Here is a 16,502-nt window from a genome sequence, read left to right as displayed (position 1 = left end):
CAGCATCTGCTAAAATGTTTGAATTAAACTGTGAATTAGAATATATATATATATATATATATATGTAGATAGTATAATTCCACATTTAAAACATGACTAATACTTTTAATTACAGGTTGAGTTAAGCAACAAATTGTATTATAAAACTAGACCTTTGAGCTTATTACTCAGTCTTTATAAGGCCACACTTTACAACTTCTGTGTTTTATCAGCACCAGAAGTTGTAAAGTGTGGCCTTATAAAGACTGCACATTCAAATCACAGTGGGATAAAAAAAAAATGAAAAGACAAAAAAAAAAAAATTCTTACAAAATATTTATTGTCGTATACTGCCTGGAAGTAGAGTTTTATATCTACTAATCAATAGCAGATCATGTTTACAGTATTACTGGATTCATTCGAAATGTTTGGACCCACAGATTCATTCAGAAGCAGTAATTCACCACATTAACTGCACAATTACAGTCCTATGCAAAACAATACAGCATTTAGGAATTGATTACTCATTCATACCTGAGCTAAAAGTGCTTTAAATATAATTTTAGTGTGCAGCAGTCGGGTTCCAGAAGTAAAGCTCTGTTCATTTTCTCCATAATGAACCATGACTTGTAAAGTTTACATCATTTCAACTTATTTTTTAAAAATAACTCAACAGCAGAATTTGTGGTGGAAAGACTACATTACCCATGATGCTGTGCAGCAAATTCCACCAATCAGAGAGTCACGGTGAGCAAATCATACCAAAACAGCTCTGCAGGGAACCATATTTTTGTAATAACATTTAAATATATTGTTTCTATAGATATAATCGACGACTTTAAATGAATAGATCTATATTTCTCCATTGTTTTTAATTAGATTGTCATTCGCTATTCTTCATGGTGTAGTAGTTTTTTCCTTCAGTCAAGTCTTTGTACACTTTTCAAATACTTTTTTGCTTTGTATGGTTTTGTTCATAGTTTCAAATGCTTTTGAAGACTTTTTTAAAATCCCTATATAACTAACAAACAGAAAAAATACTTCCGGAAACAACGCTCCTGAAAAAGTGGACGGCCAATAACGCACTCTATTACAGATTCATAGTACCATAGTAAAATCTGCACCGCTGGCAAAGCGACACTGGACTTTCTCAAGGAAGGGCAGCCGGGACTGGAGGAGGTCCACCTGGTGCACTGTGATATCCTTACACATGGACACATCGAGGGTCCGGAGTCTGTCGCAGTGCAGAGAGATTATAGAAAGAGTTCTGCAGGAACACATTGAGCGTGTTAAGCAAAGCTTGTTTATTTAGTACAAAAACACAGATGACTGGATGATGCCACTTACTCGTTAGTTACCGCATCGCAGCAGGCCAGGAACAGATGCTGCAGTCTGAGGAGGAGCGGAAGGGCCCGCGCCATGCCCTGGTCACTGATCTGGGGACAGTGGCTGAGCGCCAGGCTGGTGAGGCTGCGGCAGTGATAGGCTACGGACACCAAGCTGTCGTCGCTGATCTCAGGCAGCATAGAAAGTGCGAGGTGCTGCAGGTCTGGGAACCGGAGTACCTGGGACGGCCAGGAACACTTTGACATCATATCCTGTGCCATTTTTTGAAAGGACATGCTTTAATCACTGAGGTACTGACCTGTGTGATACTGGTGTCAGTTAACTTGGAGCAGGCCGACAGGTCTAGTTCCTGAAGACCCCTGAGGGCCAAAAGAGACGCTCCCTCTTGATGCTCCCTAAAGGTCCCGAGGTCCTCCTCGGTCACGAGACGTGGCTTCTCCTGGAAAGGCAGGCTGGGAGGCTGGAAAAAGCCCATGTTCCCAAACGTCCTAGTAAAGCTTGGGCCTTTATCCTCCTTCACATTTGGGGCATTTATGAGCTAACTGTGTGCAGTTATTATCGAAACGTTATATATATGTTCTAAAAAACAAGGCAATCCCACCTCTTTATCTCTTGGTTCACAATCTTTGGTGGGCTCCACCATTCCCAGCAACCCCCAGTCAGAGATCTCCTTGCACCAGCCGAGCCGCAGCACCACCAGCTCAGGGAGATACGTTGCGATGGCGCGAACGCTCAGGTCAGTGAGGTAGACGCAGGACGTGAGGTCTAGCTCTCTCAGGTTACGGCCGAGCAGCTGCGTCAGGGAGAACATGATTGTATCCTGTTTGAGAACACAGAGGTTTTAGTAAGAAGGCAGACAATACAAAAAAAAGGATTGGGCAGGATCATTTGAGGAAAATTTTCAAATTCAATTATACGACACAAAAATAGCATATTTGAATTACCATAAATAAGCTAACAATTCTTTTTACATTTTGAGACTATTTTATTAATTACGGATTATGGTTATATCATAAACATAATATTAAAATTGACATATTGTTAGCATTAATTAGTATTAACAGTATTTACATGAGTTGTAAAAGTATTCTAAATAAAATACCCTACAAAAGACGATGCCCTGGAAGGGAATCATGGGCTAACATCGACCCACCTTCCACATACCTCAGCACAGAGTGTCCATCATGGAGAGAGGTAGTCAAGCACGCAAGATCATCTTCTGTTCCAGGTCTCAGTAAAAATAAAGTATACAAAAAATGCCCTAAGCTTCTACGAAGGCTGTGGAAGCTTATGCGGGTGATTTGGTCCAAGGGAACCATTCCAACAAGCTGGAGAAGGGCGGAAGGGTGCAGAAGGGTGCTTTGTGCCCAAAGAACAGGGATCCACACAGATCAGCCAGTTTCAAAGTATTTCCCTACTTAGTGTGGAGGGAAAGATTTTCTTTGCTGAGAATGAGCGCTTACATGACTTACATATTAACATCTCTATCCAGAAGGGCGGTATTGAAGGTTTCTCTGGGTGCTTTGAGCATACGGGGGTCCTCAGCCAACTCATCCAAGAAGCGAAGGAGAAGAAAGGCAGCCTAACAGTTGTCTGGCTTGACTTTGCAAATGCATAGTCTGTTCCCCATAATTTGATCCAAGTTGCTGTGGACTACTACCACATCCCGCATAACATCCAGGGCTTGATCACCAGTTACCTGAGAGACATCAAGCTACGATTCCAGTCTGCCAAGTTTACAACAAAGTGGTAGCCAGTGGAGAAGGGGATAGTGACAGGATGCACAATCTCTCCCATTTTGTTCATCATGGGAATGAACCTGGTCATCTCTGCAGCGAGTACAAAGTCAAGAGGGCCGAAGACCGCAGCAGGATGTCAACAGCCAGCAATCAGGGCATTCATGGATGATCTTACCGTGATAACACCAACTCACGGGCAGGCAAGATGGGTCCTGGCAGAACTGGATCGCATGGCCACTTGGGCAAAGATGGTCTTTAAGCCCAAGAAATCAAGGAGCCTGGTGATCCAAAAGGGCAAAACAACTGGAAGGTTCAAGCTACTTGTTCAAGGGGAAGTGATCCCGAACATCCAGGGGAACCCAATTAGATGCCTTGGAAAGTGGTATGATGATTCCCTGTCAGACAAGAACAGCATCTCCAGCACTGGAAAACAAGTTGAAGAATGACTGAAGAATATTGACAAGTCTGGCCTGCCTGGGAAATACAAGTGCTGGATCTACCAACATGGCCTGCTTCTGAGACTTATGTGGTCTCACTGTATATGAGGTGCTTCTATCAATTGTTGAAGAAATGGAGAGGAAGTTCAACAAGCAACTTAGAAGATGGTTGGGAATACCCCCGAGCTTTACATCCTTGGGGCTTTACATAAGGTCAGGCCAGCTCCAGCTTCCCTTGTCATCAGTGGTGGAGGAGTTTAAAGTCGCCAAGTGCAGTCTGTCCCTGACATATAGGGACTCTCGAGACCAACTCACCAGGGAAGCAGGAGTGGGCCAGAACGGCAATTAACCAGGCAGAATGTTCTATTAGGACCAAAGACATCATCATCAAGGGAAACCCTGGCACTGGAAGACAGGGTCTAGGAACAGCACATTTCCAGCAGTGGTCAAAGTCCACCCCTAGGGAGAAGAGAACCATGATCCAGGATGAAGTCCGAAACCTTGAGGAAGAAGGGAGAAGAGCAAAATCCATCAAGCTCACAACTCAAGGCGCCTGGACGAGGTGGAACCTCCCCAACAGAACAATCACATAGAGTGAACTGTGGCGGCTGGAGCCCTTCCGTATATCCTTTCTACTCAGAGCGGTGTATGACACCTTACCAACCCCAGTCAATTTGCACAGGTGGGGGAGAAGGGAGGACCCACTGTGCAGGTTATGTGGCGGGAAAGGAACAATGACGCACATTCTGTCAGGGTGTAAGATCGCATTGACACAGGGGAGGTACAGGTGGCAACATGACAAGGTGTTGGCAGTGCTCACAGACATCCTGGAGCAGGAAAGGAGGAAGAAACAACCAGCCAAAGCAAGACCACTGCTGAGCACCATTGCCTTTGTGAAAGAGGGCCAAAGACCTGTCGTCCACAGCCAACTCAGGCAGAATCTCCTGCAGTCAGCCCAGGGATGGGAAATGGAGGTTGACCTCGGGAGGAAACTCCACTTCCCCGAGGCGGTACTCTAAGGCTCGACATCATTATGTGGTCTCCAGAGGGAAAGAAGATCATCCTGGTGGAGTTGACGGTACCGTGGGAGGAGGGCTGTGAGGAAGCTGCAGAGAGGAAAAAAGGCAAATACCAGCAACTTGTTCAAGACTGCCGGGACAAGGGGTGGACAACATGGCTGATGACGGTGGAAGTCGGTTGTCAAGGATTCCCAGCTCAAGTCAAGTCACCTTTATTTATATAGCGCTTTTTACAATGCAAATTGTGTCAAAGCACTGCACAATATCAAAAAAAGGAAAATAATGTGTCAATAAGTTTAAATAGTGTCTTTGCAATAAGGTCGGCGATATCGCTGGAAATGAAGCGTCCCCAACTAAGCAAGCCAGAGGCGACAGCGGCAAGGAACCAAAACTCCATCGGTGACAGAATGGAGAAAAAACCTTGGGAGAAACCAGGCTCAGTCGGGGGGCCAATTCTCCTCTGGCCAAACAAACCAGCAGTTCAGTTCCAAACTGCAGCAAGTCAGATTGAATGGGCTCAGCTGGTTCCAGTGGTCTTTTCCGATGGCTGTCTAAGTGGCGGGGTCCTCAATGGGGATCTGTCTCTGGCGTTCATCCAGGTGTTTGGCCTCTGCCTACGATCAGGGACACATACGTCATCTCCCGGCGCTGATCCTCCATCTCAGGTGTTCGGTCATCTCAGATCATGTAATGGTTGGATCCAGACTGAAGTTCTGTAATTCCTGGCTACCACGGGATGTTAATCCCGTGGCAGAAACGTAGAGACAAGCAGAGACATGATTAGCGTAGCTGCTGTTCCATCTAAGTAAAAATAAATTGTTCAACCCAAGCTAAAGAATAATAATAATGTACATTTGATCAGATATAACTGCAGTACAAGATTATAAAATGCATTATGTGTATGCTTGGCTAAAGAGATGTGTCTTTAATCTAGATTTAAACAGAGAGAGTGTGTCTGAACCCCGAATGTTATCAGGAAGGCTATTCCAGAGTTTGGGAGCCAAATGTGAAAAAGCTCTACCTCCTTTAGTGGACTTTGCTATCCTAGATACTACCAAAAGTCCAGAGTTTTGCGACCTTAGGGAGCGGGTTGGATTATAGCGTGGTAGAAGACAAGTTAGGTACGCAGGTGCTAAACCATTTAGGGCCTTATAGGCAAGTAATAATAATTTGTAAATGATACGGAACTTAATAGGTAGCCAGTGCAGAGACTGTAAAATTGGAGTAATATGATCATATTTTCTTGATCTGGTAAGAACTCTAGCCGCTGCATTTTGGACTATCTGTAGCTTGTTTATTGAAGATGCAGGACAACCACCTAGCAGTGCATTACAATAGTCCAGTCTAGAGGTCATGAATGCATGAACTAGCTTTTCTGCATCAGAAACAGGTAGCATGTTTCGAAGCTTGGCAATGTTTCTAAGTTGGAAGAATGCTGTTTTTGTAACATGGGAAATATGATTTTCAAAAAAAAGATCTGTGTGGAATCTATTGGCAAAGGTTGGACTGAGAGGCCACTTGAGGAAAGCAGCCGTTCGTAGGCTGGGAGAAGCGTCAGAGAGAGCCTCCTGTTGGCTCTGGCACAAGAGAGAGGGCACAAGCTGGAAGCCTGGAGGAGAGGGGCAGTGACCTGGCCAGTCACTGCTGACCCGCCAACTGGAGGGTGTTGTGGTTAAGGGTCAAAACACCCAGAGAAGGTTGGGGACCACCTGACGACCTCTCTTCCAGGCCATGGCTTCATCCATTAGAAATGGGTGTATGTTAGCATCGCAGATGTATTATACAACTTTTAATAGATAAATTTAAAATTAAAAACTAAAAAGTGAAATAAATTGTTTTAATAGAATTTAGGCATCACAACTATATAATTTACAGCATGAAAAATAGATATTCATATAAAAACAAAATATTGTATGATATATTCATGTTACTCACATATTTTTAATAATAAATAATTAAAAAATAAAACTAATTGTTTTACACATTATAATTTACTGAATTAAAAATAGACATTAATATTAAACTTTTAAAAATACAAAATATCAACTAAAGATGTATTCATATTACCCTACATTTTAGCCAGTATAATAATCTAATAAAATTATTATTATTTTTATTTTTTTTAACTATTTTGTCAACTACAAATTATATTATAATTATAATATTATCATGTCTATATTTTTATACAGAAAATTATAAGAAAATAATACAAATATTTTGTTAATATATAAAAATTAAAACAAGATTTAGGCATAACATTATAATTTTCAGTATGAAAAAATTTATAATTTTGAAATTTGTTAAATATTACATTTTACTTCTATTAAATGAGAGTTAGTTGATGGCAAAGGTAATCTAAATGTAAAAGTAGGGGATATGAACAAGAACAATGAAATATATAATATAATCCCATACAATTGTTAAAAAAAATTACTAATACTGGCTGATAACTGATAGGATACACTTTTTTTTTTTTCATCTACACGTGCCATTCAGCACTTTCAGCCTCACCCTTATGTAAGTGCAGTTTCTAAGGCTAAGGGTCTCCAGCTGAGCCCTGGGCTGTGGAGAGGACAATCCCTTCACCAGGTCTGCACCACTGACATGCAGACACTCCGACAGATCCAGACTCCTCAAGCACGGCAGCGTCATCAGCTCGGCCAGGCCTTTATCCGTGATCTTCCAGTCCTGTGAGAGGGACAGCGACCGCAGCTCCTTCAGCTCAGTAGCCACAGCCAGCACCGTCCTACTGGTTAACTCTGTACATGCTCGGAGGTCCAGCATCCTCAGACCATTCTGCTGCTTGCAGAGGATTTCCATGGAGTAGTCTGTCAGCTCTTTACAGCCGCGTAGACTCAGATCCTCCAGACGCAGGCCGGGCACCTGAGCTATGGAGCGGAGCGACTCGGGAGTGATGCTGGTGCGACTCAGGTCCAGGCTGTGGAGCGTGGCGGCCTGCTTCTGCAAGACACTCAGGAGGTTACGGAGGGAAACTAGAGCAGAAGAGCCAAACCCAATTGGACAACCTCGGTATGGGTCAAACTCGAAAGCGATGTGACATCCAGCCAGGGACAGACTGCGTAACCTGGGCGTGCAACTCGTCAGGCGATTAAAAGAGAGGTCTGAGAGATAGCGCAGATCAGACAGGTCCAGTTCCTCCAGATTCCTCAAAGCATTCTTGACCTATTTTTGCAAAAAAAAAAAAAAAAAAGATTATATTAGATGACATTAGATAATAAGATGATACAATCATACAATATATATATTATAAAAACAATACATATTTAAAATTGGTTTGCCAAAAATAATGTTTTTTAAACTATAAACATTTAACTGCTTCAATTTAGAAAAGCATATAATAAAAAACGGAATGTCTATTTACACTAAGTGCAAATAGCCCGCCTTGTTGGCAGAGGCTATTTACACTAACTCCACCCATCGGCGTGTGATTGGGCTAGACAATACTACAAAAGACAATACTCTAAGACAATACAGCTCCAGTGGCGTAGATGGTAAAGTGTTTGCCTAAGACTTTTCTGACGCGATCGACCCGGGTTCGCCTTTTTCCGAACTTTTTTTTCACCCTTTTCTAATCTCATATCACATCGGAAAGGCATTTATTTTCAATAACAATTAAGAAAATAAATGAAGAGTTAAAAATAAAGTATCAGGTTAAGATACCAAGATGCTTCAAGAAACCTACCTGCAAAGCTACAGTACTGTTAAACGTTTTAGGCACTTGTGTAAAAATGCTGTAAAATGAGGATGCTGTCAAAAATAATGTCATTAATTGATTTTCTTTATTCTAATAATCGACATTTGGTGTGAGCATCCTTTGCGTTTAAAGCAGCTTTTGCCCTAGGTGCACTTGCGCATAGTTTTTCTGGTAGCTTTGCAGGTAGGTTTCTTGAAGCATCTTGGAGATGTTGCCACAGTTCTTCTGGATTTAGTCTGTCTCAGTTTCTACTGTTTCTTCATGTCATTCCAGACAGACTGGATGATGATGAGATCAGATCTCTGTGTGGAGCACTGGTTGTTGTCAGACAAAAATCAGTGTAAATGCAATCTGGGGATCACAACCTTAATTTACAGTATAAAAATGGACATTATATTTTGAGTAGGGTTGCAAAAAGGTGGAAAGTTTTTCAGAAAATGTCCAAAACTCCCCTGAATGATAGGAAACTTCCTGAAAATTTCTGGAATTTTCAAAAATTTTTTGGAATGTTTCCAGAAATGTTCCCTTTGCAACAGTAATTTTGAGATGTAACCTGTCTACGGTGCTCCTCTCTTGACAAAAAAGCTCCAGACATAAAGAGGCTGTCCAGCCCCTGGAGGTCCAGCTTGCGGAGGCCAGTCAGATGTGGTAGGAGGCCCAGCAGGGAGGACTCTGTGACGCTGCTGCCAGGTAGAGCCAAACTGTCCAAGCGAGGGCCGAGGTGAAGCCCCACCTCCAGAAGTACTTGTCTCGACAGGCTGGATGTATCAAGATGGCTGATGACTAGGCCACAGCGAGGGCGCCTTGCAAGCGCACGGATAAAGTCCAGTGAAGATGTGGAAACAGGGAACTTGAAAGTGACATTTTTCTGTGGTAAAGCAATGGCAATTTAAACAATTAGGGAAGCGGGCTGAACACAGAGAAGGAGTAATGTTTTAGATCATCTAGATGTTCAAAGCAAAAATTAGAAAAACCTGAAACCGGTGGTCTTGGCATGCATCATACCAAATCTTACAGACCAGTGATGCCTCCTTTCGATCCGTTACATGAAGGAAACTCAATATGTAAGAAATGATCTGGAGCAGAAAGAAGAAAAGTCACAGGTTGTGCTCTCTCTGGTAAATATTAAGACAAGAGTCAACTATATAATGAAGGTTGGGGCAAGTTGTCACTTTCATGTTATAAATTTGATGTCTTGTAGTTATTTAGGCTATTTATTTATTTTTGCTTTCATTAAACTGACTGAAAAAATTCCAAGGACTCATCTCAGGACAATAAAATAACAATAATAAGATGATATATCGACTTATATATAACTGATCAAAATATTTTGTATACATATATAACAAAATGTCACACAAAAATTTGGACAATTCCTCTATTACTTCTTGAATAAATATTTTATCAATATATGTTTCCAAATAAATGTCATAACAATATATTATTACCATTTTATGTATACATTTAGCACCCCCCCCCCACATACACACACATTCGTTTTATTGTTTAAATACTGTTTAAAATCCTATAATAGGCAGGTTTCATTGTGACAACTTACTCGATATACAGAAAATTACTTTCAAAAACGAACCTATACTAAGAAGTGTTAACTAGGGTATAAAAGTGTGACATAATGTTATTCTTCATATCCATTCAGTGCTATTTATATGGTACAGTGTCAAAAACATGCTGTCCTACGATTAAACCACAGTGTAATGAAAATGTATTGTCGTTAATAGGGGCTGTGTTAGCTTAACTCACCTCAGCAGGTAGATGTGGACTCTCCATGACTATAAGCTCACCTCAGTCATCTGGTCTTATTTATTATCATTCATATCAATTTAATATCAGTATTAAATCGTTGACACAGTTTAAAATGGTTTATCATTAAATCGCTTCAGAGGCTGGCAGGTCGTGGGACTGTCTTGCTAAACATTCAAGAGCACGGGAACATCTGATAACACCCTCCTGTTGTTCCTCCTTACACAGTACTAAGCGATGCACCAAACCCCAGCATTATCCACATCAAATTCCGCCTGTTCCCACAACTCTCAAAAATGTAAGAGCATCAACAAGCGAGCAAATAAATAAATAAAAAATAAATAAATCTAAAAAGAAAATAATAACCTACGGGCACAGGAAAAGCAGTGGACATCACGTGCAACCAGCGCGCAAAGTTTTCTGGGAAACGTTGTTTAAAGAAATACGGAGTCAGACTTTGTCTATGGTGTCGACAGATGGCGCAATAGCCTAATTCATGTAAACGAGAACATAAAAATGCGCCATACAGCGAAATATACACGAATAACCATATAATATAATATCATATCATATTTGCATCAATTATGTATTCTTTTGGAGTGTTGCTCTCCTGCAATGTTTATTAGATGTTTTACTTTTTTAGTCATTTAGCAGACGCTTTTATCCAAAGCGACTTACAAATAAGAAAAAGTAACTAAAACTAAAAGTTAACACTCTGTAAATACTCTATACACACCCATTTAAGAAAATACAGAAATTAAATAAAATTGACAAATGCATACAACAACATTTCAATAGTAGGCTAAACATATAAAGGAAAAAAAAATAACACTGCAGATCCTTTCCAGATGAAGCGATCTTTAACCGACATTTAGCCTTGGTTTAATATATATAAAAAACTTAATTTAAAATAAACGTAAGCTTTTTATATTACATTTTTGTTATACAATTTTGTATGTAAGCTGTCTGACAGAAATAAATGCGCTCCATTTTTTATTTATTTATTTTTGTTGCTCATGTATTTGTCATGTCGGACACATCCACATTTTAACGCAACAGATACTGCTTCCTGTTCTTGTGTCGCCGTCGGCTCGCCGCGGGATAATTGTCGCTGCGGGTCGCTGCTGAACGCTCGCTTTGGACATCAGCAGGGTCCTCACTGATTCAGTCACTGGCGGTATGTCAGCGAAGGTCAGGAGCCTTAATGGCTTTTGCCGTTTGTCTTTGCGTAGCCGCTTGTTTTTATAGCCACTGTTCCTTTGACGAAGCGGGCTTTGCTTGTCTGGTTCCTCGTCAGGGTTTCGAGGCACAGGTTTGACCCGCCGAGTCATAACCTGTGGCAGAGGAACAGACTGTAGAAGCGGGGCTCGGGGGTTGTCCGTCTTGACAGCAGCCGTACGAACCAGCGGAGGCAGAGTCGGCACCGTAAATTTACTAACTTCTCTGCCTGGCCTTTCAGTTGTGATTAAAGATCTTGGCATAGTTGTTTGGCTATGCTTGTTTCCAGTCACCAGGAGTTGTATGTCTGTGGGTGTCTGGCCGGTGGGCTTCACAGAATCTCGATGCTCTGACAGAATCTGTACATAGTTATACTGCCGGATGACTGACGGCAGAAACGGGCGAAAGCCGAGGGATGTTCCACAGCTATCTCGAAACATTTCTATCTCTGTGAAATTCTATTTTCTGTTTTCTCATTGGAGCTTGTTCACTCAAGTATACACTCTTTTCCAATTACGACGTCATAAAATAATTTGGAATGTAGAACGTTGATTGGCGTTTGGGTTCAAACTCAACAAATGATACATAAGTAACTGTAGCTGATTTGACTATTTCCTTTTTGTTATATAAATCTTTTTTTCTCTCTAAAAATAATCTTTGACTACTTGTTAATTTGACATTAATTTATTAAATATATACATGCATGTGTGTGTATTTATATATATATATTTTTATTTTATTTATATATATATATATATATATATATATATATATATACATAATAAATGTACACAGTACACACACATATATTATGTAAACAAAAACTTTTATTTTGGACAGCACTAATTAAAAGATTAAATTAAGATTTCTTCCTCTCTGGCTTATTGATAAATCAATGTACTAACAATTGCTGTTATTGTATAATCAATAATCAGTCTTTTAAATTCAGTTAATTTAGGTTGTTCTGTAATTCATTCATTATATGATCAAATCAATCAGTGTTAAAATAATAAAAATAAGCTGTTTATTTATGATTCCATGTTCATTAACATGCACCATACACTCAATAATACAGTCTGAGCATTTATAACTCCATCACTTCAGCTACTTTTAGTTATTTTAAAAGGTTTATAAAAGATTGTTTCTGCACTTTGGTTCCACTTGGAAGTTTGTTCTCTCTGATGGTGTGATTGCAGGAAGTGTTCAGGAGGACAAAGCCAACCAAGACTCTTCAGCTGCGGCCCAGAAAAATAAGATTTTTTTTTATAAATATATCTATAGTATTAATTTTGCATGAAGTACTAATTATGAATGAATTATCTGAAATAATAAAAATAGCATCCTCTCCCCAAGGAGGGTGTGATTCAAGTTTATACTAAAATAAAAAGGCTCATTACATTTAACTCAACCAAATTTTATTCCACAAACAGGAGGAATGGCAAAGCATCTTCCTATGGGGTTCTGTAACTTAGGATTTCCCACAAATATAAACAAGTTTCATTCAAAATAATACTTAAAAGCTGTACCAATAACATAAACTTGCATAATCCAAATTGTTCACTAAATTCTGAACATAAAGCCATTACAAACTTTAGTGACTTTGGAACTACGGCCATATCAATAGCAGTAGCAAGCGGAAAAGTAAAACAACAACATCAAGAACACTATATCTGAAAGGCAACATTATTCTCTTTATTTCTCTTCAGATTCAACAACAGGCAGAATACTATAATAGGGTATGTGCACTCATTGTAGAAGAATGGATAGACCTTCTCAGTAAAATTGTGTGTGAAGGTGTGATACACAGTCTCTCCCAGAAGATCTGAGAACGACAGCTGTCCAGCACTCAAGTCCAGGTTCACCCTCACTACTGTGGGTTTCGCAAATCCGTGCAGCGGGATGCGTGACTCCAGAGGATCCGTGACACTAAGTACTTCCCCATCATGCCCGATACACCAGACTCCACTGGGCAAGCCATTGGTTCCTTTTCTTTGGACAGACTCTACAGCGACACCCACCATCCAGGACGTGTTCTCCTCCACGTCAACGTCCCAGGTGTGCGTCCCAGTGGAATATCTCACATAGCCCAGCACACAGGGACAATCAGTAAGTCTCTCTCTATTAAGAGTCATTCCTGCCTGTCTTCCTCCATAAGATCTTCGTTGTTTGATATAGTAGTCAGATTGGTGCATATTGACAGTTGATGGCAAGCGGTGTTGAGGTCCAGCACCACAGGACCTATCGGAGATTTGCATAAAGATTAAAAATAATGATATAAAATGTTGTATTTGTGCATTAAATGTATATGAACTGATTCACTGTAACTGAAACGGTTTCTCATTTTCTTCCAAACATTGTGCTTGAAGTTGCCCAAATACTTTGCAGAGTCAAGGAGATCTCCTGAAGTGATCTCTGTAGCCTGGAATTTGCACTGAGCCCTGAAAAAACATTCAACAGTAAGCACTGATGCTTTAAATCTTCATAAACATGTGACAGGAGGAAAGAAAAAAGCTTGCTTACCTCTTAAGTGTTTCTTTGAAGTTCTAAAATGCAGGAGATGAGAGTTAATGAAAACTTCATTTTTTAAATGTGCTAATACATTAATTGCAGAAAAAAATTAACATCACAGCCTGAGACCTGCAGGGGCTAATATTACCTAATTTGATGATGCAATGTTGATAATATAAATAAAAAAACTGCACGTGGTGAAGAGTTTTCACAGAGAATGAAGATTTTTTAAATGATTTATAGGGTAAATCAGGATCATGAATAAAATAATGTCTTCAGAATAATTCACACATGTGAAAATCAGATAAGATTAAGACTTCTTCACCTGGTTATCAGAAGTAAATAATGCCACGAAATACATATTTTGTAAGAAAATGTAACATGCTAGAGCAAAACAGGCACTACTTTTGGAATCAGCACCCCAAAATGAATAAGAAACAAGTAATAGATGCAGGGCAGGGAGGTTTGACATGTATTTTTACTGTACATCTGTACTGTATCTGAGTGGGAAGAAGTTAACAGAAGACAAAATAAATGGCTAACCTGAATTATTTGGATGTCTCCGTTCTCCAGTTCCTTTTCTAAGTGTCCAATAGTGTTCGAGAGAGAGATGACATCCTCATTTATCTTCAGCATCTTCTCTTGGATTCGGTCTGCTTTCTGTTCTGTTTACTGATTTAGTTCTTCAAGCATGGCCTGTTCTTCTTCATTTAGAAAATGATGGAGAGATTCAAAATGACTCTTGCTTATTTTCTCTATAAATGTGGCCTGATTCTGAAAGGATTCAAAGAAAAAAAAAAAAAGATGTCTATACATTATATAGACATTAAAGGAGCATGGCATAGGCTACATTATAATTACAGACGTTTTACAGAATTAAACATTTTGTGAGAATCATTTACAAGATGAATTTACATGGCAAAACTTTACAGTAAAATTTGGAAAACCAAAGCTTACTCCTACCATTATTTGGTCAACCATGCAATCACAGTGAATCACATTTCTTGTCAGATCATCAAATTGAGAACGGAGAACTCCCTAAAATTGAGACATATTGAAGGAGTCTTATTGAAAAAAGTCATCTGCGGAGAAAATGCTCTTAATGTTTAAACTTTATGGAGAATCTTGTAAATTTTTAATACTTATATTTTAATAAATCTACGAATCGGTTGAGTGATTCAATCACTCACAACGCAGAAAATCTACACCTGGGATAACCTGCAGCTATACTCTAACTGATTCGAAAGAATCGATTCACTGGTATGATTCAAAATCAGCAAAGCTACGCCTCCATTTCACCTGACCTATTTACTGTTCAAATGAAAAGCAGTCCCTGTGTCCAAAAGTCTATCGTTACCACATTAGAAGGCTTTCAACTTAATTAAAAGACTTGTTCGTTTAGGTTGCTAAACCTGTTGGATTAAGACAAGTTTATAACTTATGATTCTTAGCCAACCTCAATTCTCAGACGATGTAAAAAGTTACTTGGTGCACCTTTTTAGCATTTAGAAATAATTTGTAAAACTTCTTGCCAATAAATCACACTCAAAATCAGCTTGCTGCATGAGCTCCATGTTTTCCTTCAAGAGATCGAGTTCTGGCCACAGAACTCCCTAAAATTAAGACATTTGACTTATTAGAACATTCAATATTCAAAAGCTGACCTAACATCATTAAAATGTTCTACATCTACAAGATACCTTTGTTCCTTTTTTTTCGAAAAATAAAAGCAGTGGAACATCAAAGTGGAAACATCAAAGAAGATACAGCGAGCCATATAATAATTTACTTTAATTCTGACACAAATTCAAATCATTCAACACTGACCTAGAGATTATTAGAGTTATTTTAATTATTTACAATTGAGTCACTCAGGCCATGAAACATTTCAGCTGCTCAGAATATACTAAACGCATACTAAACATTCTGCAACAGCAATATAATACAAATAATAAACAGTATCAGCAATCAACAACATTTACACAAGTAAATAATACTCATAAAGCTTGTACATGATGTCTAGGTGCTATATACTCCATTTTACACGTGTCTGTCCAACAAACATAACTAATTTCCCAGTGTTTGACACACACTTACATATCAAGAAAGCTATAAAAACAAGAAAACGTAATTAAAAACAAGTCATCAGAGACAGTTTATACAAAAAAGGCGATTTTCATTTTCAAACTGCCCATCTGTTCTTGGTTCTGAAAAGCTGTTCATTTGATTTTATTTAGTTAATGGCAGCAAACCCCCCCTACATTTGGATATCATGAACAGAGGAATAAAATCACTTGTATTTCACACTTTGACACTATTATCTTCAGCACAGCAGACAGATGTTGCACAGAGAAACTAACTGACCTGAAAGTATAACAATAATTCCAAAAGATGCAGTTTATACATTCAGAGAAAATGTTACATATTAATGTGCATACCATATTAATGTAACATCTTTAGTTTAGACCTAAAGTGTTTCAAACAGGCCACACAGCTGAAATATATTGTGTTTTAAAGTGAACTGTAACTGTAAAAACTGTAAAACTGCGACAAAATGCTACATAATGCTAAAAATATATGAGCTCATATAGCAATGTGCACTGAGGTTGTGTACAGTGCTTAACAGTATTCAGTGTTTATTAAGGCACTTGGATAGCAGAAGCAAACAAGATTTCAGGTCTGTTTTAATGCAATAATGCTTCATTAGGGATGTTAACAGGTGTAAGCACGTACATGATGTGACTTATCAAGAGTGAAATAATCTTAGTTTCTATAATTC

At 39.2% G+C, this 16,502-nt stretch overlaps 1 protein-coding gene across 1 annotated transcript; it reads right to left on the bottom strand.

The window, feature by feature from the left end:
- Positions 1 to 299: 299 nt before the first annotated feature.
- LOC306868593 (uncharacterized protein) lies at positions 300 to 10,407 on the bottom strand. The gene is made up of 8 exons (XM_079414846.1): positions 9,998 to 10,407; positions 9,211 to 9,312; positions 8,790 to 9,104; positions 7,033 to 7,704; positions 1,928 to 2,146; positions 1,625 to 1,840; positions 1,327 to 1,544; positions 300 to 1,246 (listed from the first exon to the last, which is right to left on the bottom strand). The coding sequence occupies exons 1-8, from the start codon at positions 10,022 to 10,024 to the stop codon at positions 1,078 to 1,080; spliced, it is 1,938 nt and encodes a 645-aa protein (XP_079270972.1). The 5' UTR covers positions 10,025 to 10,407; the 3' UTR covers positions 300 to 1,077.
- Positions 10,408 to 16,502: the final 6,095 nt, after the last annotated feature.

The sequence above is a fragment of the Barbus barbus genome (assembly GCF_936440315.1).
Source record: "Barbus barbus genome assembly, chromosome: 50".
Lineage (NCBI taxonomy): Eukaryota > Metazoa > Chordata > Actinopteri > Cypriniformes > Cyprinidae > Barbus > Barbus barbus.
The sequence above is the reverse complement of the archived record's forward strand: the minus strand, read 5'-3'. Positions and strand labels throughout refer to the sequence as shown.